The sequence below is a fragment of the Muscardinus avellanarius genome (assembly GCF_963383645.1).
Source record: "Muscardinus avellanarius genome assembly, chromosome: 19".
Lineage (NCBI taxonomy): Eukaryota > Metazoa > Chordata > Mammalia > Rodentia > Gliridae > Muscardinus > Muscardinus avellanarius.
The window spans coordinates 28,652,679-28,675,501 of record NC_137805.1 but is presented as its reverse complement, the minus strand read 5'-3'; the positions used below and the strand labels follow the sequence as shown (position 1 = coordinate 28,675,501).

Genomic DNA, 22,823 nt, shown 5'->3' with positions numbered 1-22,823 from the left:
GAACGTACAAAAAAAAAAAAAAGCAAAAATAATAATAATCCTAATAAAAAGCCAAACAGACCGACGAGGCGCCGCCGACCTCCACTCGCAAGCCGCCGGCGCGAGCCTCGGGTCTGCCGGCCCGCGAGGGGGTCTCGGCCCCGCGGAGGGGCGGCCGCGGGGGGCGTCGTCGGGGGGCCCGCGGCGAGTGACGTCCTGGGAGCCACCCGGAGGCGGAGGACACAGCGCGGCCGGGGCTGGGGCGCCAGACGCGGGACTGGAGCGGCGCGAGCGATGCCCAGGCGCAAACAGCAGGCACCCAAGCGGGCTGCAGGTAAGAGACCGAGCGGGCGGCGGCCGCCCCCGCCCCGCCGGACACCACCCCATCCTCAGCGCGGGTCTCCCCATCCTCGGCTGCCCGGCCCCGGTCGGGAGGGGGGGCAGCCCTCCAGAGCGTCCCCTCCTGAAACTTTCTTTCCCTCCACCCTCACCCCACCCTAACTTTTCCACCAGGCGGTTTCTTGCCTCTGGGGCCAGAGTCGGGTGGAGGATTTGGGGTGCGGAGTCGGGAGCCGGCCCCTCCACCCCCGCGTCCCCCCGCGTGGTCAGTGCGGGCGCTGTCTGGCCTCCCGGGGACCCGCTCTCCCCTCGCCGGGGCTGGGGGGCGCCCGGGGTGGGAGGCTAGCCCGAACCCCCCCGCTGTGCTGCAGGCTGGCTTTGGGGGAGCCTCCGGGAGTTTGGCTGTGATGGTCCGAGTAGACATAGCGCCCCAGGAAATAGATGAACCTTTGAAGGTGTTTACTAAAAGGACCCACATTTGGGGATCTAATCAATCCTTAACCTTCTCTTTAAAAAAAAAAAAGAAAGAAAGAAAGAAAGGGGGGGGGTGTCCCCATAGAAATTTAAGCCGCTCTGGACTTTCTTTGCCCAGAGAGAGTTGCAAACTTTGGGAATAGATCTGTGTGGTAGAACTATCCCATTTGAATCCTTATTTACCACCCGACGACTCCCTCCCCCCCCCCCAAAAAAAAAAAAACAGGGACCGGTTAATGGATCAGTAAGTACATAGATCTTCTAAAGGATATTATTTTTGCTTTTGGGTTGCTTAATTGCTTTTTTAATAGTATGCTGGGGTTTTGTTTCTCGGAAGTGTAATATAAAAGTTCATTTTTCCCATGCCAGACCCACCCACTGAAAAATCAGCTTTCCCGTTGATTGCTAGTTTTGATTTGACATTTGATTGATCTCCTGTCATCTCACCGGCTTTGATCTATTCATTCTTGATATATATCAATAAATCACTCACCATGGTAACTCACAGTGCCAATGACACAAGCCTTGCCCTCTATATTCAGAGCCAGACATGCACAATTATTATCTTGTTTGGCTTTTCGTGTGGGCATTTTAAAAAATGTTATCATTATTATTTCTTTGTGTCCTGTAGTAGAAGCAGGGCTTTAGCAAAAAAAAAAAAAAAGTTTTAAGTTTTGTGGTTGTTATTATTTTATTTTTTTACGGTGTCTGTGTCCTCACTTAAAGCAGTGGTAGTGAAGGGTGGTCTTCTACAGACCCCCACCCCATGTTTTATTCTGTCTCAGCCGCCTCAAACACGGGGAGAAGTTTGGTGGAACACTTTTGAAAACTTTGCAAAGTCACTCTTGGAAGAAATCCGAAATTAGTTAGGAATCGGGCCGAGTGAGGACTGGTTTCTGGGAATCGGGCCGAGTGAGGACTGGTTTCTGAGCAGTGCTGGACCACCAGGCTCACCCTCCATAGGGTCCTGATTCCAGCGGGGGTCACAACACACGTGCTTTGAAATGTCCACAGTCAACCTTCCCTTCCCCGTGCAGAGTGGTTTCCTGTAACCGTTTGTAGGTTGGTTGGAGTTGCAGGCAGAGATATCATTTATGAAACTTTGATTTGTACAGTTTTATTTTTCCCTACAAGCAAAATAATTAAGATGTCTTTTATTCCCATAAAATCGCCTAGGAAGCGAGCTTTGCTTCTTTTTTTTAACTCCAGCTACTTATTTGGAAAACAATAGCTCCCTTTTTTTTTTTTTTTTTAAACCTTTAGGCTGCTTTGCAGTCTGACAGTGCTAGGGTGTGCAGTGGCCTTCTTGACTCGGGAAGGGTAAGCCTGCTCTGTCTAGTTCTAACGACAAGAGTTTAAGTGCAGCTAGATTATTTGAGATAATGTCGTCGTTGTCGTCCCGAAAGAAAACCCTGGGCTGCCGTCCAGCAAGAAGTGATACTGTCTTGAAAATTACTTTTTCCCCCTCTGCCTTGTTGTTCCGGTAAAGGCCATCACCAACTAGGCAGTAATTTAAATTACCAGAATGACTGGACTTGCCTTCTTCATTAAGCTCATTACAAAAAGTGCATTGCTCAGAATCGTGCCACTTTGATTATAATCATCCTCCGGTCAATGAGGATCCAGGTGTACCTAGCCCTATATCACATTATTTAAATTAGATCCTTTCACCAAACCGGGATCTCTTAGTGCTGGCGGGTCTGTTTATTACAGTGTGTGTGTTACGGTGTGTGAGGCTGTGCACACGTGTGTGTTGGAAACTTGGAACCGTAGTTTCGGTTTTCCAGTCCACTGTATCCCTCGTATCTGTATCTGTTTGTTTTCGTGGCCCTGACTGTTTTCACTGGGAGAAGTGGAAATCTTTTTCAACTGAAAGAGAGTAATTCATTTTTGTACCCAGCGAGGCCCCTCTGACGGCTATCTATTTGCTCACATGTTAATAAAGCAGATGATAGTTTTTTTTTTTTTTTTCCTGCAGTGCTGCTCCCAATCATCTGAGGGCATTAATGCCCTCCCCGGGTATAGTGGAAGTGACGGGTTATTTGCAAGCAAAGTTAGCCACTTTCGGGTGGGTGCTGTGGCTAGCTAACTTCCCGGAGAGGGGAAAGGAGGTTCTAAGATTGTGGCCATGTTAACATTTATCACTGTTCAAAAATTAAACACAATGCACAACTGTAAGCAATTACTCCCATGGACTGATGTTGAAAGCCTGATTTCTAGCTTGATTAATGAGTAATGGACGATAGAAAATAAAAAAAACTTGGAAGAGAATCAGATCTGAGGCCTTCCTGGAGCTCTTCCCCCAAGAATTGTTGGAGGCTAGGGGGTCTCTTTGCACTATTCACTGTAAGTTGTATGTTTTGAAGAACTGGTCACAGAGCTTTCTAATAAAGCAGGCATCCAAATAGAAGAGACACAGGACGATGTGACGGGGAACGGGAGAATTGCAGACTTTGTTAGATCCCTCCCCCACAGGGAGGAGGTATGTAAGGTAGGCAGTTCTCTTTAAGGACATGGCTAAAGTCAGAATATTCCCATCTAAAATGTTTTCTATTCTGCTATACTATTACTTAGAACAACAACAAAAGTTTGGGAAGCAGCCTAGAGTACCCTTGGTGTGTGTGTGTGTGTGTGTGTGTGTGTGTGTGTGTGTGTGTGTGTGCTGGGTTTGCTTCCCTGGATGTATATTTCATTTACCATAAAAAAGCATCTCCTTCCACCTGTAAATATCGCAGGATTTGGTACCGGCATCACCCGGTACTCAGTTCCTTTTACCGGAGATCAAGAAGTTGGCAGGAAGGCCAGATGAAACCAAACTGCGTTTTGATCTGTTTGTATTATGTAGGCTGCAGAGGTGCTTAAGATTTTTCAACTGCGGCCGCACACTGACCTCTCCTATCCCTGACAGTCCCTCACGGCCACTGCCTACCTCTGTGCAGGATACAGATTTTCTCTCAGCATCCAGAACTGTTATTTGAACGTGAAGCCGGGCCAGTGACGATAGAACCCAACATCTTTTGTGATCACGCACACGTGAATAGCTGATGTGTGTGTCAGGGAGATGATGTCAACCCCAAAGATCCGAGGGCTCCTTCCTCCTGACTTCCAGAAGCATTCGGAGTGATGCAGGGAAGAACAGCTTCCTCCGTGTTTATTTTGTTTATTTAACATGGAGATGAATAATGTAGATTTTGTTTTCATGAATGTCCTTGTGTAGCAGTAAACATTAGACTATTAGCAATCATTACTTAAAAGTTGCAATTTGCACCTTAATGGCTCAGGTTATTTACACGGGAAGCAGATTCGGCAGGGACAATACTGAATCCTGCCCTGGAGTAGAGATGACCTGAGACCTTTTTCGACTTCAGGGTAGTGAAGACTCTGGATTATTGAGTGAGGTCCCAGAAACCTCAGCTAACCGGCCCGAGAGAGGACTGGCAGCTCGTGGCGATTTCACCTTTCATTCAGTGGCAAGTAGGACAGGATTGCAGAGACTAGAGCCGGGGCAGTCTCTCGACCCTGACTCTCTTACTTTGTTTAAACATCCTTCAGAAAGACAAGTTCGCATCTCGGACATTTAAATATCTTCTGCTACAGAGCCCTTTGCTTACCCAAACAGTATGTTTTTTTTTTAAAGATAAATGAGAAAAATACACACACACACACACACACACACACACACACACATGCACACACATACACGCGCCTGAAACTCTTCTGACTGCTCTTGTTATTTAAGGTAAATCCCTGCAAGAGGGAAGACAGGTACCTAGAAATGGCTTTTGTCTACGCTGCTGATGTTTGGGATTGGAATTGATTGCTTAAGTGGTCCTTTCCCCCTCCACCTCCTGCTCTTTCTCCTGCCTGTAGCCTCACCCTTAAAGACCCAGATTGAATGGGACATCTCAAAAGCCCATTTGTTTTAGGCATTTATTGATTTCATTTTTAATCTGCCATATCAGGACATAATACATTAACCCTAATCAGCAGATTGCAAGTGACAGGGAGTTCTAGTGGAAACGAGGTAAGGGAGAAGGCCCTGGGAACTTCTCTGCCACGCAGCCTCTGAGGATGGGGTGCTGGACACTGCGGGGGCTCCTTTGGGTGAGGGTAGAAATGTTCCTTGGAAATACCCCGCTCTCATTTCCACCTCATCATATTTCTTTTTTTCTCTCCCAGTCATCTCCATCCTTTTGGCTACATTTGGGGAAGCTTCACATCCAGCAGACCCCTCCTTGACATCTTTAGATCTGTCCCCGAAGCATCTTGACTTTTGCCACATCCTCCAGCGGAGACTTTAGGCTTTCATTTCCTTTCCTCTGACTTCTCAGCCATTGGAGGGAATCTCTCCAGCTGCGTAATACCTGGGTCGCTCTAATTCTCTTCCCAGTGGCTTGGGAATTGTGCTCTCGACTGAGCAGGTTTTAAAGGGGGACGGAGCCTGGCATTATTTAAGGCCAATGAAATGATACACCTCTGCTCATCGCTCGCAGCTGAGCTGAGAAAAAAGAAAGCAGCCGGGAAGAAAACCCAGGCCCTGGTTCTGTTTGTGCTGGGTCTGGAATTAGCTGACACCCGTTAAATGTCCGAAGTTGAGCTCCATTTCTCCATTACTAGATTTGTACTATCCCTTTTTTTTTCTGTAGCAATGCCATGGTTTGGGAAGACTCGGGCACCTTTACAAAGGTGATGCCAATATCCACCCAGGTTCCCTAAAAAAAAAAAAACAACAACAAATAAAACATGGAATTGCCTAGCAAATTCTATACTAAGACCAGGCATACATGGAGTATCATTTTCGTTCGATGCAAAGTCAGTTGGAAATACATTAAACTAACAGTTAGAGAAGGTCTTGCATGACTTCCCTGAAGCAGCTCTTTTTCATTACATATTTAATTACAATCAAATTGAACGACTTTTAGGGAAAAATCACAGTGGTATTAAAAGAAGCTTGGCACACAAATAATTTTATTGCTTCGCAAGTTGAGAATGCCGCTACAGTTTTTATTTCTGGGGAAAAATTTATTTTCGTTTTCTAGTGTGTGTTTCACTGTATAGTCTGTGATCGGGGTTGGGTTGGGGGGGCTCTAATCCTACCTTGGTAGACGCAGCTCAGCCAGGATTTAATAGCCAGTTTTCAGTAATTTGCAACAACGCGCACTTCTCAAGAATGTTGAAGTTTCACAAGTTTCATTTAAAGTTAGAAAAATCTCATGTTCCTTCCGGTGACCTTTGCCAGCCAGCTCTTCAATTAGGAAGGGACTTTCTCATTCTACCCACATAAGAAATCACCTCCCTAAGACTTTATTACCTGGTTATTGCAAGAAGGAAAAAACAAGCCCGTATATTTACAGACTTTTATCATATAATAATTGTTTTTTTTTTTTTACTAGCTTTATGATTTCTTTTTCCTCCCTCCTTTTAACTTTTCAATCGCTTGTCTTAGGAAATTTTTGTTGTCGTTTATTCAGAAGAAGAAATAGGGCTAGCATTCAAAGCGGATTCCCAGCTATCCCAGGTCTTTAAGAAATGATAATGAAATAGAGACTGCAGGCCCTGACTATCCGCCATTGGCCTCTCTCTGCAAACTAACCAGCAGGCAGCTCCCCGTGGTCCGGGTTCACCTCTGGCTTGTTCATCACTTGGGGACATCACGAGCCTGTCGCCCGTGTTCTTAGCATCCTAGAAATCATCACAGTCAAAGCTGCTCTGAGGACATTATGAACCTACACAGACGCGCAAAAAGGAATGCCGAGATGCAAGAGTGAATTGCTGATGTATTTGTTCCCAGAGCGAACCCCCCGGATGGAATGATTAAATAATTCGGAGGTTTTTGAAAGCCATTAAAATGGCCGTTTGGAATTTCCAGTTGTTGCCTTGCTAGATAGTTCCCGTCTCCTCTCTAGAAAAATATGTCCCCTGGGTGTCCCGAAGTATGTTGGGATGCCAAGGTAATGCCTAAAATCATTGGAAATTTTAGAAATTAGAATTCAGGAGGCACAGCTACATAATCCTGTTATTAATATATCAGTATTATTTAGCCATGCTTAACAGGGAAATGCACAATGCAAAAGTTTTGGAGATAATGAGCTTAGAGAAATTACACAGGGCAAAAGAAAATACCTGGATCGCTTTGAAAGCATTGGTCTTGAATTTCACTCATCTGAATGAAAGTTCCCCTTCTACCTTTCTTGTTAAAAAAAAAAAAAAGACAAGAAATTAGTACCCCCTCGCTTACTCCCCTCACCTGAAATTGGATCTAATAAGCTCGTCCTGGACCCACAGCAATGCAAAGCACAGTCCTTTAAAAGAAGAAATAATTTTAGATAACCGAATGTGGGCTTGCAAACCAAAAGGAACCTCCAGAAGGTTTCAGAAGAGCTAGCTAGCTCCGAGTTCAAGATGGAAAACTTTGTTTCAGCAGAATAAGAAGAAAATAGCATTACATTTTAACTACACATTTTCTCTTGGCAAATGACAGGCAGTGACGCGGGGAGGATTTTTTTAAGGAGCTTTTTAGTTCTTTTGCATCTCTGACTCTCTCCAAAGACTAATTTAATTGAAAAGCAATAGTGTCCATTTATGTTAAAGGAAAGGCCTCATGTTTCCATAAAGCCGTGAGACACCGAGCTAGGTTCTTTTTTTTAAGAGCATTCTGCAGTTTCTGTTAGTACAGAAATTAAGATCACTGAGCTTAATTAGTGGAGTGCTTTCAAGACTGAATGAATTCTCTGAAATCACCCCTGAGCTTTCTTCTTAAAGCCACATCTAAGCCATTTCTACGGAAATGATAGCATTTTGATATTAAGGTGGGCAGAACACAGATATTGTTTTTAATGAAAATAGTTATGAAGGGCAGAAAGAATAAAAAAACGAGTCGGCGATAGCTATTCTGTTTGTAATGAATTTGCAAGAAACTTTGTTCCTGCTTTACTGGATCATGAAGAACTCATAATATCTGGTGACGTGGGAGATTCAAAGTGAGAGAGAGGGGGGGGATGGGGTTAAGGTTATCCATAGGGTAAAAACAAAAAACAACAACTCGTGTCTGTAAGAGCAACAACATATCAATATTGAGAGAGAGAGAGAGAGAGAGAGAGAGAGAGAGAGAGATGGATGGATGGATGGATGGATGGGGTTACGGTTATCCATAGGGTAAAACAACAACTTGTGTCTGTAAGAGCAACAACATATCAATATTTAGTGAGAGAGAGAGAGAGAGAGAGAGAGAGAGAGAGAGAGAGAGAGAGAGAGAGAGAGAGAGATGGGGTTAAGGTTATCCATAGGGTAAAAGCAAAAGCAACAACTTGGAATTTCCTACTCATTTAGAAGGCCCTGTCTTACACCCCAGGGAGATATGGATAGCCGCCGGGCTAAGCCGGTACTGAAGAGAGGAGTTGAATCTATTCCACGCGTTTGGTACCATTTGGTAGAGGAGAAACTTCGACATGAAAAGCTCTAAGTACATTTATATCAGAACCGCCTGCAGCTGTTTTCCTTTATGAGAAAGTTGGGTACATTGCTGTGCGCGTCTTCTTGTTTACCCCTTGGGATTCAATTTGAGATTGTGGATGGGGTAGTGGAATAAGAGGAAGGGACTTGGATACTCGTGGCACTGTGCCCTGCTGGTACGTGGTCCCGAGCAACCCCCAAGGTAAACCTTACTCGCTGCAGAACGCAGGCGCTGGAGCCAGGCTGAGCCTAGTCCAAATCTCTAGTCTACTGGGCTGGGTCGACCTAAGAGGGCTGCTCAGGTCTCTGCTTCAACTTCCTTTTATATTTTTATTTTTTCTGGTGATTGAACCCAGGGGCATTCTACTTTCAAGTTACATCTCCAGCCCTATTTTATTATATATATATATATATATATATATATATATGTATATGTAATATTTTATCATATATATATATATTTTTTTTTAATTTGGAAACCAGGGTCTCACTAAGTTGCTAAAAATCTCACTAAGTTGTTGAAGCTGACTTCAAACTTGCGATCCTCCTGTCTTATCCTCCCAAGTCCTGTGATTATAAGCAGGTCAACTTTGTAATCTGTAAGATGGGGGCAATCATAGTTCTTATATCTAAGGTTTGTTGGAAGGCTTAATGAGACTAAGGCTGAAAAAGTGACAGAAACTGTTCAGTGCCACCCAGCTATGAGGAAAGAGCATGTCTCTTCTCTAAAGAGCCAGACCGTGGTAATTTATACCAAGAGGGAAATGAGGAGCCCACCAGTTCCCATAGAGCCGGAGGTCCAGGGGATTGAAAGACGGCAGACCACGGGTACATTTTGATATTTAAGCCTGGAATCCGGGCATGGAGGTCCGTGCTTGTAATGTTAGTATTTGGGAGGCTGAGTGAGAAGGTCATGAGTTCAAGAACAGCCTCAGTAACACAGTGAGATTCTCAGCAACCTAGTGAGACCCTGTTTCAAAACCAAAGAAATTTTAAAAAGGGCTGGGGATGTAGGTACCATGCCCCTGGGTTTAATCCCCAGTATTATAAATTAATTAATTCATCGGTTACTTAAAATAAAATTGGAACTCCAGTGGCTGTGTAGTGTTTTAGTTTCTTGTCCTGAGGCAAATTTATGCTGTGCTAGCTAGAGCCTGTTGTAGCTCAAAGACAACAACAACCAAAAATTATTTTCCAAGAAATAGGAACTATACTACTAGTAGCAATCTGTAACAGTAACAATGAAATCAGCTAATATGTGAGCATTCATCCTGCAGCAGGGACTGTGCCAGGTGCTTCATACGTTGGCCTTCATCCCTTTAGACACCAGTTCTTTCTAGAATTCCTACTATGTGCCGGGTCTTCTATTAGCTGGGACCTGGTAGTGAATCAATTGGTTGGATCAGATGCTGGGGGCCTTTGCCCTCCAGTTGACAGAAGCTAGAAAACATACGAGTAAGTTTAGGAAGGGAAAATCATTTTCATACAGGAAAATTGTTCCACAAGGACAATCCTTTTCTAAAAGCATCACCGTGGGAGCAGGAGTCTGGGTGACAGAGGTGTGGATGGCCGGGGAGAGCTGTCGGCGGAGGGGACGCTCCAGCTGGATCTTCATCCTCATAACATCCCCGGGTGAAAGGTGCCAGATAACCCCTGTCCTTGAGGACAGAGTCTGGGCAGCATGAAGATAACTCATCAGGGCCAAGCCATGGCCAAGCTGGGTAGGAAGCTCAGCCCTCAGGCTCCCAGGCCATTGATTTAGAATGGCCGAGGAGGACCCTCAGCTCCTGTGATGTTTCCCCTGCATATCTGGGGATGTCTACCTCTGACAGATACAAAGCACATTCCCAGAGGATCCCGCCCCCTAAGGGGCTTCTCCAAGTACCACCTCCAGACCAATGGCTGTCATATGTGCAGAGGGTTCTGTCTTCGATATTCCTTCGCATATACAAACGTGAGTTCATGCCCTCGCTTACTTGGCAAATATTGACTGCACACCTACTGTGCGAGTCATTCTCTGTGCCAAGGATATTGCCGTGGGTGGGGGTAGGAAGGCAGAAAAAAGTATAAGTCTAATAGTCCTGGGCCTCACACAGCTAATATTCTTAGACCAAAATGTAATGTCCAGATAAATATCTCAACCGGTGATATGCTCATTGAAGAATGCTATTGCGTTCCATAAGAAAGTTTAAAAAAAATCAGAATGAGTGGGGTGGAGTAGTAGAAGGTGGCCACTCTGGATAGAGCGGCCCAGGGTGGAATTTCTCACATGGGGATTTGCTCAGAGCTGAACAAAAAGTGCGACACTTGAGAGCACAAAGTTGGGAGAAGCATTCCGGCGAGGAAGCAGTGCGTGCCAAGGGCCTGCGGCCAGCATGGACATGCTTCCCTGAGGGTGATGTAGCAGGCTTCTATAGCTGGGCAGATGGAGATGGGGCAGGTCATAGATGTGAGATAGGAGAGGCGGGTGGAGGCCGATCGTGCCTGGCCTTCTAGATCTAACTCTAGGTGCGGTGGTGGCAGTGGATGGGGCGTGTTCACCATCAGAGAGGGTAAATAGGAAGCTTGGGATGGCAGAGGTGCTTCTGGACATGGACCACAGGCCCGGCCTTCATGGAGAGAGAGACTGGCACTCGGCGGGTAGACTGCACTGGCGAGGAGGGGGAGGCAGATGTGAGCGCCAGCTGTGCCGGGAGGCGGGATCCTGAACCCTGCTGCTCCTCCGTTTCTTCATCTGTCAAGCAGGGATAAGGATTTTGCTGAGCTATTTTGTGTTTCATTTGTGACAATTAGATTGTGATGTCGATACATGTTTAGAATAGGCCAGCATTTGCATACGGTCTTCTTTGTAAGCGAATACGTTTATTTTTCTTGTGGTCATTTTTTTTTCTTGTTGTTTGTTTGTTTGTTTTCCTGTAGAAATTCCAGGAGAAATCTAGGTACTAGAATTAGTCTTTGGTACCTACTAGACACTAAATAAATATTTTCTGAAGACTGAACAAGCCTGTAAATGAACGGATAAGTAAGTCGTTAATGTATGACGTCTGCAAAATACTTTCAAGGGATAGGATCTCTTCCACACACCCTTAAGTTCCTGCAGACCTTTTTCCTAGTGTTGATAAGAGTTGTATTTAATATAAATATTAATTTAGAAAATATTAATGATCAAGAGACTGATGTTGGCAATGAGCATATATATATATATATATATATATATATATATATATATATATAATTTTTTTTATGTACTGGGGATGGAGCCCAGAGGCATTCTACCTCCGAGCTACACCCCCAGCCCTAGTTTTTATCCTTTATTTTGAAACAGGGCCTCACTGAGTTGCAGACGGCCTCACTAAGTAGCTGAGGCTGTTTGTGAACCGTGATTCTCCTGTATACACCTCCCGAATGCTGGGATTACAAGTGTGCGCCACCACGCCCGGCTAATGAGCATATATTTTGTTCCTCCTGATGTTGAAAAGATGCAAGACTCCTTTGTTTGCTAAGTGCTGTCTGTGCACCTTACAGACGGTGCTGGCTGATCACAAGGCTTTTAGACTCCTGAGTTAAGCAGAGAGCTCAGATGGCACTTGGCCGGTGGGCTGTCGGAGGTGAAGGGGTGAACAGTCATTACTTCTCCTGCAGGCCAGCCTCTCCCCACCTGCTCTGCCTTCCAGCCCAGCCCTTTGGTGCTAGCAGTCCCCAGGACCAGGGCCTCTGCGCCTCCCCACCAGTGAGCCTGCTCCTTCCCCCAGGGCCCAAAGCAGCCACTTAGGGGTTGTTACGCTAATGGGAGAAGGCTGCAGGCTGTTTCCTGGTAACGCCTTCTTCACTTTCTAATTGTCACCTTCATAGAGGAAGGGAAGCTGGCTGGGTGCCTGTTAAGGTGTTTCTCAGGACCAGGAGATTGAGGAGCCTTTGCTGCCTGCCTTAAGACCATTATCTAACAAATATGATCAAAGGTCTGCTGAGGTCCAGGCTCTGCTGAGGGTGGTGGAACTAGAGCTTTGAATCAAAATCACCAAGTGCTGGCCCTCTGGGAGCTTACAGTTAGCATGGGGACAGGTAAGGGATGAGCCCCCAAAGATAAATCCCAGGGTGTCAGACAGTGGGGTTTGCAGAGGAGAAAGATGAGCCAGGGTAAGGGGTGCCTCCAGGGTATAGGATCAGAGAGAGACAAGATCTGACCGCCTTACCTGGGATCTTTCTAGCGGCTGTACGATGGCACAGGGCACTATGGTAGGAAACAGGAGCATCAACCAGTCAAAACCAGGCTGATGATGGAGGAGATAGGGCTGGGGATTGGTCCACGGGGAGAGGCCAGGATTGCAGTAGGGAGGCAAAGATGAGTAAACTCTGCAGACTCGGGCTGTGTTTACTGTACTAGTGTTTTATCCAACTCTCTTTTGTTATACGATGGGGGTCTTATGGGTCCCTGTGGTCATTCTCTGAGCCAGAAAGGAAACAAGGAAATGTTCGGAGCTCCATCTGCCTAGAATTGTGCAGGGAGAGAGGCTACCCTGCTTACACACCTACCTGCCCACCCCACTCAGACCCTGCAGCACCAGGGCCAGGTGGAGGCACACAGAAACGGCTTCATGGGGCCATGTTCCTGCCCTGTGACCAGAGGCACCTTGGCTTCCCAGAGCTGCAGGTCCCTCGTAGCAAAACACACTTCGTACACAGGCTTGTCTCGTTGGGTTTTTAATGCGGATTCATTGAGATAAATCAAATAACATAGGCTTAGCATCGTGCCCCAGACATGGTAAGTGATCGATTGATTTGAGTCACTGTATTAATACATTAATAACCCAATCCATGGGTCTTGGTTTCCTTATTGGTAGAAAGGATAATTAAGCACTCCCTATTTGGAATGTTGGGTGACATGAAACATTAGTCCCAGCAGAACACTTGGAACAGTGCCTGGTATACAGCAAGCGCTCAGTAATGCCAAATGGTGAGTACCGTCACCCTGACTCGGACCCTGTCCACCTTAAAGGGCAAACGCTGGAGCTGGTTGCTCCTGTGCCTGCAAGGCCCGGGACATAGTTGGTTCTCAGTGAGTGTTAACTTGCAAGAATAAAGGCTGGTGGGACGGTCATTAGGAAGGAGAGTGAGAAAAACTGTGGGGAGGAGGGTCAGACGCGCTGGCTCCCACTGCCGACTCTGGAGGGACACCTCTGACCGCAGCTCTCTGCCCTGGTCAGCTGGAGTTCCCTGCGGTCAGAAGGTGGCAAAAAAAGAAAAAAGCCCATTCTGGGGATTCTATTTTATTTGATTTATTTTTGGTGGTACTGGGGTTCCTGGAAGCCCTTCTACCTCTGGGCTCCACTCCCAGACCTATTTTTATACTTTTCTAATTTGGAAACCGGGTCTCTTAAGCCAGCGCGGCTGGCTTTGAACTTGCTCGATCCTCCTGTCTCCGCCTCCCAAGCACAGGGATTACAAGTGTGCGCCACCACGCGCGGCAGGATTTTATTTATTTATTTATTTTTTGGTGGTACTGGGGTTCCTGGAAGCCCTCCTTCCTCTAGGCTACACTCCCAGACCTATTTTTATATTTTTGAAACAGGGTCTCTTACGCCAGCACGGCTGGCTTCGAACCTGGGCGATCCTCCTGTCTCCGCCTCCCAAGCGCGGGGATTACAAGCGTGCGCCACCATGCACGGCTTGGGATTTTATTTTTTAACACTGAGTCGTCCCATCATGAATCAACACAGTGCTGGTGATTGCTGTAAGAGTGTGGAGTTCCACGGAGAGAACAGCTTCCCCGTCATAAAACCATTTCATGCCCTCTGAAAAAATCAAGAGTAAAGGCCCAGAGGCGTGTTGGCCTGTTTTAGCACCTCTCTTCCGGTGTTTATCTAGAATAGTGGACTGGAGACCCGGAGCCTCTATCCAGGAACCTTATCCAGTGGAAGCAGGAAGCCGTCCTCTGCTTCCGCCATCAGGTGGTGGCGCAAGACCCTGTGTCTTCATTGACTGCTTGTGGTGACGTCATGTTTTGTTTTAATAGAAAGTAGAGAAGCCAATAAAATAGGAAGTCGGTTTAAATGGACATGTGAATGAACCAGTGTTGGGGGAGGGATGCTGCAGAGTCCATGAGGATGGGTGGAGGGACATGGGGGGGGGTCACTGTAGGAACCCCGGGAGCAAGACTAAGTCGGACCCAGCTCTAAAACTCCCGCAACAGAGAGGCTTTTGTTTATTTTGGGGGAGGGATCTTTCTTTGGTTTTTTTTGTTTTGTTTTGTTTAGGGATTGTGCCCAGGGGCATTCTATCTCCCAGCTATATCCCCAGTCCATTATTATTATTATTATTAGTAGTAGTAGTAGTAGTAGTAGTAGTAGAAGTAGTAGTAGTAGTAGTAGTTTGAAACAGTCTTGTTGAGTTGCTGAGTATTTTGCTAAGTTGGTCTCAAACCTGCGATCCTCCTGTCTCAGCCTCTCAACTACTAAGATTCTAGGTGTGCCCTATCATGTCTAGCTAAGATAGAAGTTTTCATTAAAACTTCAAAACAGAAGGAAGTGTCCCTCCTAGGACATGAAGGGGAAACTTTGGGAAGTCTTTGCCACTCCCAGGAAGTCTTGAGAATATGGGCTGGAGGTCTTGGCTTGCATCCTGACAAAGCGGTGGTGCCCAGAATTACTCTTTGTGTGCTCATCGGCTGCAGAACCTGTGGAAAAGCAAATTTGCAGGATCTCCACCTGGAGTCTAGCGGCTGATGGCACAGGATGGGCGAGGCTGGGTGTCGGGGGTCTGCGTGTCAAGCAGTCACTGTAACTTTGAATTCCAGGACATTGGAAAATGTGATACGTTCTCTTCCTCTTCTGCCCCCTCTCTTCCTTCTGCTTACTCCCTCCCTCCCTCCGCAACCTTCTTCCAAATACCAGAGCACTTAACTTTTTAAAAACTGTTGGAGGCCGAGCGTGGTGGCGCATGCTTGTAATCCCCGCGCATGTGGGAGGCGGAGACAGGAGGATCGCGCTGGTTCGAAGCCAGCTGCACTGGCTTAAGAGACTCTGTTTCCACATAAAAATGTTAAAAAAATAGGTCTGGGAGTGTAGCCCGTGGGAGTGTATCCCGAAGGTAGAAGGGCTTCCAGGAACCCCAGTACTACCAAAAAAAATAATAATAAATAAAATAAAATAAAAACTGTTGGAAGAGCCATTTTTAGTTTTGTTTTTTCATCCATACAACAAAGTTCGTTCTCTCTCTCTCTCTCTCTCTCTCCCTCCCTCCCTCCCTCCCTCCCTCCCTGTCCCTTGCTTGTACTTTTAGAAATGTCTGGGACACGCTGTGCGTGGTGACGCGTGCTTGTGTACCACCACACCTAGCTTCTTGACCTGTTTAATGGATAAACCAAAAGAATTGCTCTCAGTTACAAGCTGATGTATACAAGCACCAACTACATACAGGTCATTCACTTCCATTCTCTCCTAGAAGACAGCATCCCACGAGCTGGGTACAACTAGTGTGGTCTATGGATAGGTACGGACGTTAAGTTTTGGAAACATCAAGACACGGGAGCTTTTAGACAGAATGAAGAATCCTCAGTCTACCTATGAGAGTCCAGGTACCCAGACCCTATGCTTGGCTGCCTCTTACTGCTAAGAAATACATATATACTTATATATACACATGTATCTACATATGTATACATAGATATATAATAGATATAATATAGGTAGGTAGATAGAACCTCCGCACAGTCTAGTACAAACATACAAAGATCAAGAACATGGCCGGGCGTGGTGGCACACGCTTGTCATCCCTGTGCTTGGGAGGCGGAGACAGGAGGATCGCGCAGGTTCGAAGCCAGCCGCGCTGGCTTACGAGACCCTGTTTCCAAATAAAAATATAAAAAATAGGTCTGGGAGTGTAGCCCGGAGGTAGAAGGGCTTCCAGGAACCCCAGTACGACCACCAAAAAAAAAAAAAAAAAAAGATCAGGAACATGAATTATGAATTAAAATCTAGTGTTTCTCTCAGACTAAAGTAAGTCAGATGCATAAAAGGGGAAATAAGTAATTAATAAATAAATAAGCAAGATCATGCTTCCCCTCTAAATCTCCAAGCTCCAGCTTTAAAACTCGAGTGTGTGTGGGAACCAAGTACTGTGTGAATATATGCCATCGTCAACATGGTCCACGTTATGACAGGAGGCTATAGTGCACCAATAAAAATATTTTTAAAAAACTCGAGCGTAAGCCGGGCGTGGTGGCGCACGCCTGTCATCCCGGTACTTGGGACGCTGAGACAGGAGAATCGCAGATTTGAGGACAGCCTCAGCAAGGAGTGAGACTCTCATATACCTAGCGAGACCCTCTTTCGAAATAAAAATAATTTTAAAAAAAGGACTGGGATGTAGCTCAGAGGTAGAACGCCCCTGGGTTCGATCCCCAGTAGCACAAATAATAACACACAAAAAAATCTGAGTGTATGATGATTATAATAGATGAACTATATGTAGCTGCTTGCTCTTTCCACAAGAAACTTCTGTAAATCGATTCCCATTTTACGAAACAGAAGTAGCAAAACCCACGGAACCCAGCGCAGGCGGCGTGGGGCTCGTCCCCCACGTCCTGCTCCTCCCGGAGGCCGAGCGCTCGAGCCCCTCGCTCAGCTGCTGCTCATAAATCTCTCGTGGCCTCCGTGGCTCCCTCTCCCCGGCCATCTCAAACTCTGGAAGACAGACAGACGTGTGGCGACTCTGCCTGTTATTTATTTTAGCAAATGAAAAGCTAGCCTTGCAGTTTCCCCTTTTCGAGGCCCTCGTAATATTTACGGTCAGGCTTTCCAAAGATGTCTCTTCCCTGTAAGTATTTAATTGTAGGTGACACTTAAGTGAGCGTTCTAAATAACCCGGAGGGTGGGGGGGGGGATGATCGTGACATTCCAGGGGTCATAGCTCAGAGGGAGAGTGTTGCTTACAGATGAAATCATGAGAAGGTTTTTCCTTAAAAAAATTGTTTTTTTTTTTGACAATTGTTTTTAGTTATTGTTGGTGATAAGGTTTTTTTAAACTTTTTTTTTTTTTTTTTTTTTTTTTGGTACTGGGGATTGAACCCAGGGGACTTGGCTATACCCCGGCCCCATTTTATTTTTTATTTTGAAACAGGATGTTACTAGGTTGCTGAGTCTCAATCTATCGCTAAGGTTATCCTCCAACCTGTGATCCTCCTGTCTCAGCCTCCTAAGTATGGGATTACACGTATGTACCACCATGCCCAGCATTTGACATATTTATGTGTTTATTGGTGACAATTTTTTTTTTTTTTTTTTTTGGTGGTACTAGGGTTCCTGGAAGTCCTTCTACCTCAGGGCTACATTCCCAGACCTATTTTTATATTTAAAAAAAAAATTTGGAAACAGGGTCTCTTAAGCCAGCACAGGTGGCTTCGAACCTGCACGATCCTCTTGCTCTTGTCACCGCCTCCCAAGCGCGGGGATTAAAGGCGTGCGCCACCACGCCCGGCTATAGGTGGCAAAATTTAAAACCAACCCTTGTAATTATACAAAGTTTGGCCAGCTGTCTGGCTGTCTGATTTGTGGTTCTTCTAAATGAGAAACCATATGAGATTATTGTCTTCCTTTATTGTCTTTAACGTTAATTCTTTACTAGTATTGGATGGGACAAGACAATCAGGTAGAATGGGAAAAAGAACTATCAAATACACAGTGAGCTTACCTCACTTTCTTTCTTATCTCATAGAAGAAAACTTTTCAAAGATGTTAAGTTCTCTTTGAGCACTAAATTTGAGATCTCTGTGGCTTGGCCCTGCAGAGCGGACATAGGAGAATGTGTACTTCCAAGCACTATTGTGAAAATTGAAAAAGTAAAGATTACTAATACTTGGAGTAAAGCTTGACGCATATATTTCTTCTTCTTCTTCTTCTCTCCCCAGAGACAGGCACTATTAAGGATCTGGTGTGTGTATATTTTCCATTATTTATAGTTTTTTATTCATGTGTATGTAGCTAGGAGCATTATTATTCTCTCGTGTATGTTTAACGATTTCTGTGTAAATAGTTTCACCTACATTTTGCAAATATTTTTAAACTGTACAGCAAGTAGGTTGGTAGAGGAAAAGAGAAAGGACAAATTTGAAAAAAAGAACAGGTAGAACAAATTTCTATGTTTATGCTTTAAAATAGTCTATTTTTAAAAATGTACATTTTTACTAATCAGTCAGTTCCTCTGTAAACAGGTATTTAGCGTGTTTTAAATTTTTCGCCGGTACCCATACTCTCATATTGCATATTCTCGGAAGTTTTTATAATTGCCAACTAAGTAATTTATGGAGAGAAAACGAGTCGTGAGAATTCTATTGCACTTAGCCAGGGAATCAGTTAAAAAAAAAAAAAACATTTTTGAAACAGCCAATATCCATTCTTTGGGCATTCTTGTTGCTTTCGTATCTGTGCCTCTCTACCCAAAATGACTGGCTCGCATGCACCTCGTAGGGATTCGTTAAATAACCATTGGACACCATCATGCGTCCCCGTGAAGCGTGTGCTCCAATCAGCCCTCAACATGGTCTAAATCTGAAGTGCACCAAGAAAAACATCAGAAGCCACCTTGGAATGGACAGAGGAGAGAATTAAAGGAAAAAGAATGGTCTGAATGATGTTTTAAGAACTGTGTTTGTTCCCAGAGTTTTTAATGGCTCATAGGAAGAGCGCGCAGCCCGGCCGCACGGGGTGTTCATTGTGTACGGCCGGGTGGGGCCGGGGGAGGGAGGGCCCTTGGATTTTGCTTGCGTTGTACGTGGTGAATCATTAACAATAGTCAGTCCTGCCATTTGGCATTTTACGTGGCTAAATTTTAGTGTGCTGGAGACTAGGAACCATGTCCTGAGTCACGTTGCTAGGCCTGGTGGAAGGGGGGAGAAATAGAAATAAAATAGACCCTGAATGTCAGAAAGTTCTGACCATTTCTCTCGTGCTTTTTGAATGTAACTCAGGTCAGCCAGCGCCGTTCTGGGAACTGGGGTGTGTGTAAGTGTGCATTAGCAGTGCACATTGGGTTCCTGTTATCCGCGTGTGAGTGTGACGCGCCTGTATGCCTGTGGGTCTGTTTCGTTGAAGGTATGAGTTGTGAGTGTGTGTGTGTGAGTGTAATGTGTGCTGTGGCATAGGCTTTCTGTATGCCTGGATTAGGTACCTTGTGCATGGTAGTGTGTCTCAGAGGCGAGCCTTGTCAATATACGCCTTTACTGTAGCTGAATTCTGTGTTTGTGGTGGGTGTTGTATGTATAGGTTTTTCTTGCCAAAGCTGAGCTTTGATGGAACCAGGCCGCAGCCCGTCAGGATTTTCCCCATGAATGTGAAGCCAGTGTCACAAAGCTCTTCCCTAAGGGAGCCCTTGTGCAACACACCTTGCTTTCCTGGTAGAGGCCCTGGGCAAGAGAAAAACAGAACCCCAGTTACCTAGGCCAGCCCGTGCCAGGGAAATGAGTAATTAGGATGGGAAATGTATAAGCAATAGATAGTTCCAGAAAGCAAGCTTTCCACCCTATTGTAATTTCTGTTTCCTTGTCTCTCTTTCTCTCTCGCAGACTACGGGTTGTGTCATGTCAAGGGTTGATCTTACGGTTTCGTCTACAGGGCCTGGAACACAGGGCGTGCGTTGGTTGAGTGAATGTGTGAGTGAGTGCTTACCCATAGTTCCTGGAGCCTTTGGAGCATCCAGCCACCCAGGTCGTCTACGCCCACAGGGCCACATCGAGCAGGTCCTTAGCGGTGTTATTAAAGGGGTGAATGAACGCACGCACATTACACAGCGAACATTTGCTTATCTCAGAAGCAGGCTAGCAATGGTAAGGAAGCAGGTCCCCGAGGGGCTTTTTATTCTTCCTCTGTGGATCCCATAGGATCACCTCGCCTGTTTCCCTTTGGTTTAATTATTATGCTTTAGGATCAGCATGGCAGCCCTCTGTTTATTGTCAAACTGCAGCAGCAAAATGGAAGAGAGAGAGAGAGAGAGAGAGAGAGAGAGAGAGAGAGAAAAGAAGAAGAAGAAGAAGAAGGAGGAGGAGGAGGAGGAGGAGGAGGAGGAGGAGGAGGAGGAGGGAAGGGGAGAGAAGGGAATGGAATTCAGGTACAGGAGTTTCCCCAAAGATTTTTTTTTTCTTTAAGAGAGGTGGAAAGAAGGTGGAAAAGTTGGGGGAATGAGTTTCTAAACTTGCCAAGCACATAAACCAGCAGAACTGTGTTGTAGCGCCCATAAATGTTTAATAAGTTTTATCATCTTGTGACCAAGGTTAAACAAATGTGAGTCCTTTGAGGAATTATTTACTGGAAGCAAAGTTATAGCATCAACATCTGTGTTTCCAATCACTTAGATGAAGAATAGATCAAATAAATCAAGGCCAAGTTTCACAGAATAACTTCTGTATTATCATCTCTGGAGAAGAATGATGTAAGAAATGTTTAGGTGCCCTTTCTATTGGAATTTAGATTTTTTTTTGGTCTCCTTTCTCTCTCTCTCTCTCTCTCTCTCTCTCTCTCTCTCTCTCATTTTTATTCATTTTATTATACTCAAAGAATAACCGTGTGTGTGTGTGTGTGTGTGTGTGTGTGTGTGTGTGTGTGTGTAAGTTACCATGAAGACATCCAGTATAGAAGGACGTAGAGATTTGTCCCAGGGAATCTGGTTGTTTAAGCCAACATTCTCATTGGGGAATAAGCTAACAGTTCCAATATATAACATCCATATAATTTAACCTCATAAATTTATTTTTTTCACAGTGATGTAATGGGGAGACTGACCTGGAGTTTGTAAATGTTCCCTGCTCATGACGTTCCCCGGGGCCTCATAACATTCTAGACAGTGTGTTTTATGTGCCCTGATTAAAATATAAAGTATTCTTGCATTTCCTGTGGACTGACCTGTTAGTACTCTTAACAGAACATTTCAGGAACAAGGAGATGTTTTTGAATGTGCAGTGATGTACTATGTGAGGGTTGAGGTTTTTTTTCTTTTTCTCTTTCTTTTTTTAAACCATGATCTGATTTTCATTTTAGACTATAGTCCTTGGAACACCCACTCCACAGAAGAAGGTTTTCACTTTAGTTTAACTTTTGAGTCCACCACTGAGCTCTGAGCAACAAAATAAATAGGCCCCTTGTTTGTAGCTCCAGTTAGAATCCTCAGGCACAGGCCTTAAAGTGCTATCCTGCTGTAGAGAGAAGGAATCGGAAGAGTTCATGGGGAGCTCCCCCACCCCAAGACAAAACGGTGCTGATGGAAACTTCCAACCTTCTTTATTAAAAGAAAAGAATGTTTTAAATGAAATCGAGGGGAAGGGCTTCCTATAGCTTTCTCAATCATAAAAACAACAGCTGGGATATGTCAGGCACTCAGCAAACCAATTCAGGGATTGAGATGTTTTAATTTTCTATGAGAGAAACACATGGTAAAAATAAAAAGGAAGCCCTTGGCTTCCCAAGGTACACAGGAAAGACCGAGGGTGAGGCCTTGAGTTTGAAGCTTGCTGGGCTGACGTTGGTGCTATGTGCCCAGTCTCCCAGACCCACGTTCCAAGGATAAGGGGAGAGAGGCTTGGAAACTTCCAGAGGGAAGGAAGTGTGGACAGAAAGAATTAGTGGGAGATGAATTCCCGGAAGGGAGTGTGTGTCTTGGAGAGGCTTTTTAAAAAATTCATTCAACAGATATTTCTTAATTTTTATAGTTTTCATGACCCCGTGCTGTGCACTAATAGATGAGGCACAACCCCTGTTTTCAGAGTTCAGCAACAGAGCGCTAGAATATAGCCAGTCACCCAGCAGGGCTCAGGGAGTATTAGAGGAAAGGAAGGAAGGAAAGATGGATGGGTGGATAGATAGATGGATGGGTGGATGGATAGATGGATGTATGTATGTATGGGTGGGTGGGTGGATGGATGGGTGGGTGGATGGGTGGATAGATAGATGGATAGGTGGATAGATAGATGGATGGGTGGATGGGTAGATGGATTTATGGATGGATGGATAGATGGATAGATAAACAGATAGATGGGTGGTGGATGGATGGATGGAAAAAAGGATGGATGGATGGAAAAAGATGGATGGATGGATGGATAGATGGGTGAGTGGATGGATGGATGGATGGATGATAGATGGGTGAGTGGATAGATGGATGGGTGGATGGATTTATGGATGGATGGGTGAGTGGTTGAGTGGATGGATGGATGGATGGATAGGTATGTGAGTGGGTGGATGGATGGATGGAGGTGATTCCTTGCTCTCTAGGAACCCAGGCTCATTAGCTGGCTTATGTATTTTTTGGAGGATCTAAGTGTCGATTTCCTTCCAGTTTTAACCTGAATGGTCACTGCTACCTCCATTACTCATTGATTCATGACTTCTCTTCCAGCTTACCCACCCTGAAACCAGGCTCCCTCTTCCCTGCACACTCACCCCAGGCCCACTCCATGAGCACCAACCCATAGCAGCTCTGCCCCTGGTTGGCCTCCCTGGGTTTTCTGTTGCTCACTGAAGAGGAAACCATGGTGCCTGTGCGAGGCCTCTGGGCCTTCTTTCCTCCTCTTTGTTCCCATTTTGAAAACTGTCAGATGC

At 45.3% G+C, this 22,823-nt stretch overlaps 1 protein-coding gene across 1 annotated transcript in view; it reads left to right on the top strand.

Moving 5' to 3' along the window:
- Positions 1–273: 273 nt before the first annotated feature.
- TSHZ2 (teashirt zinc finger homeobox 2) overlaps positions 274–22,823 on the top strand; it is a gene marked incomplete at both ends in the record, with an annotated part of 287,782 nt that continues 265,232 nt past the window's right edge. The window contains one exon of the mRNA XM_080716759.1: positions 274–313. Within this exon, the coding sequence (XP_080572885.1) occupies positions 274–313 (40 nt within the window). The remainder of the gene's footprint in view (positions 314–22,823) is intronic.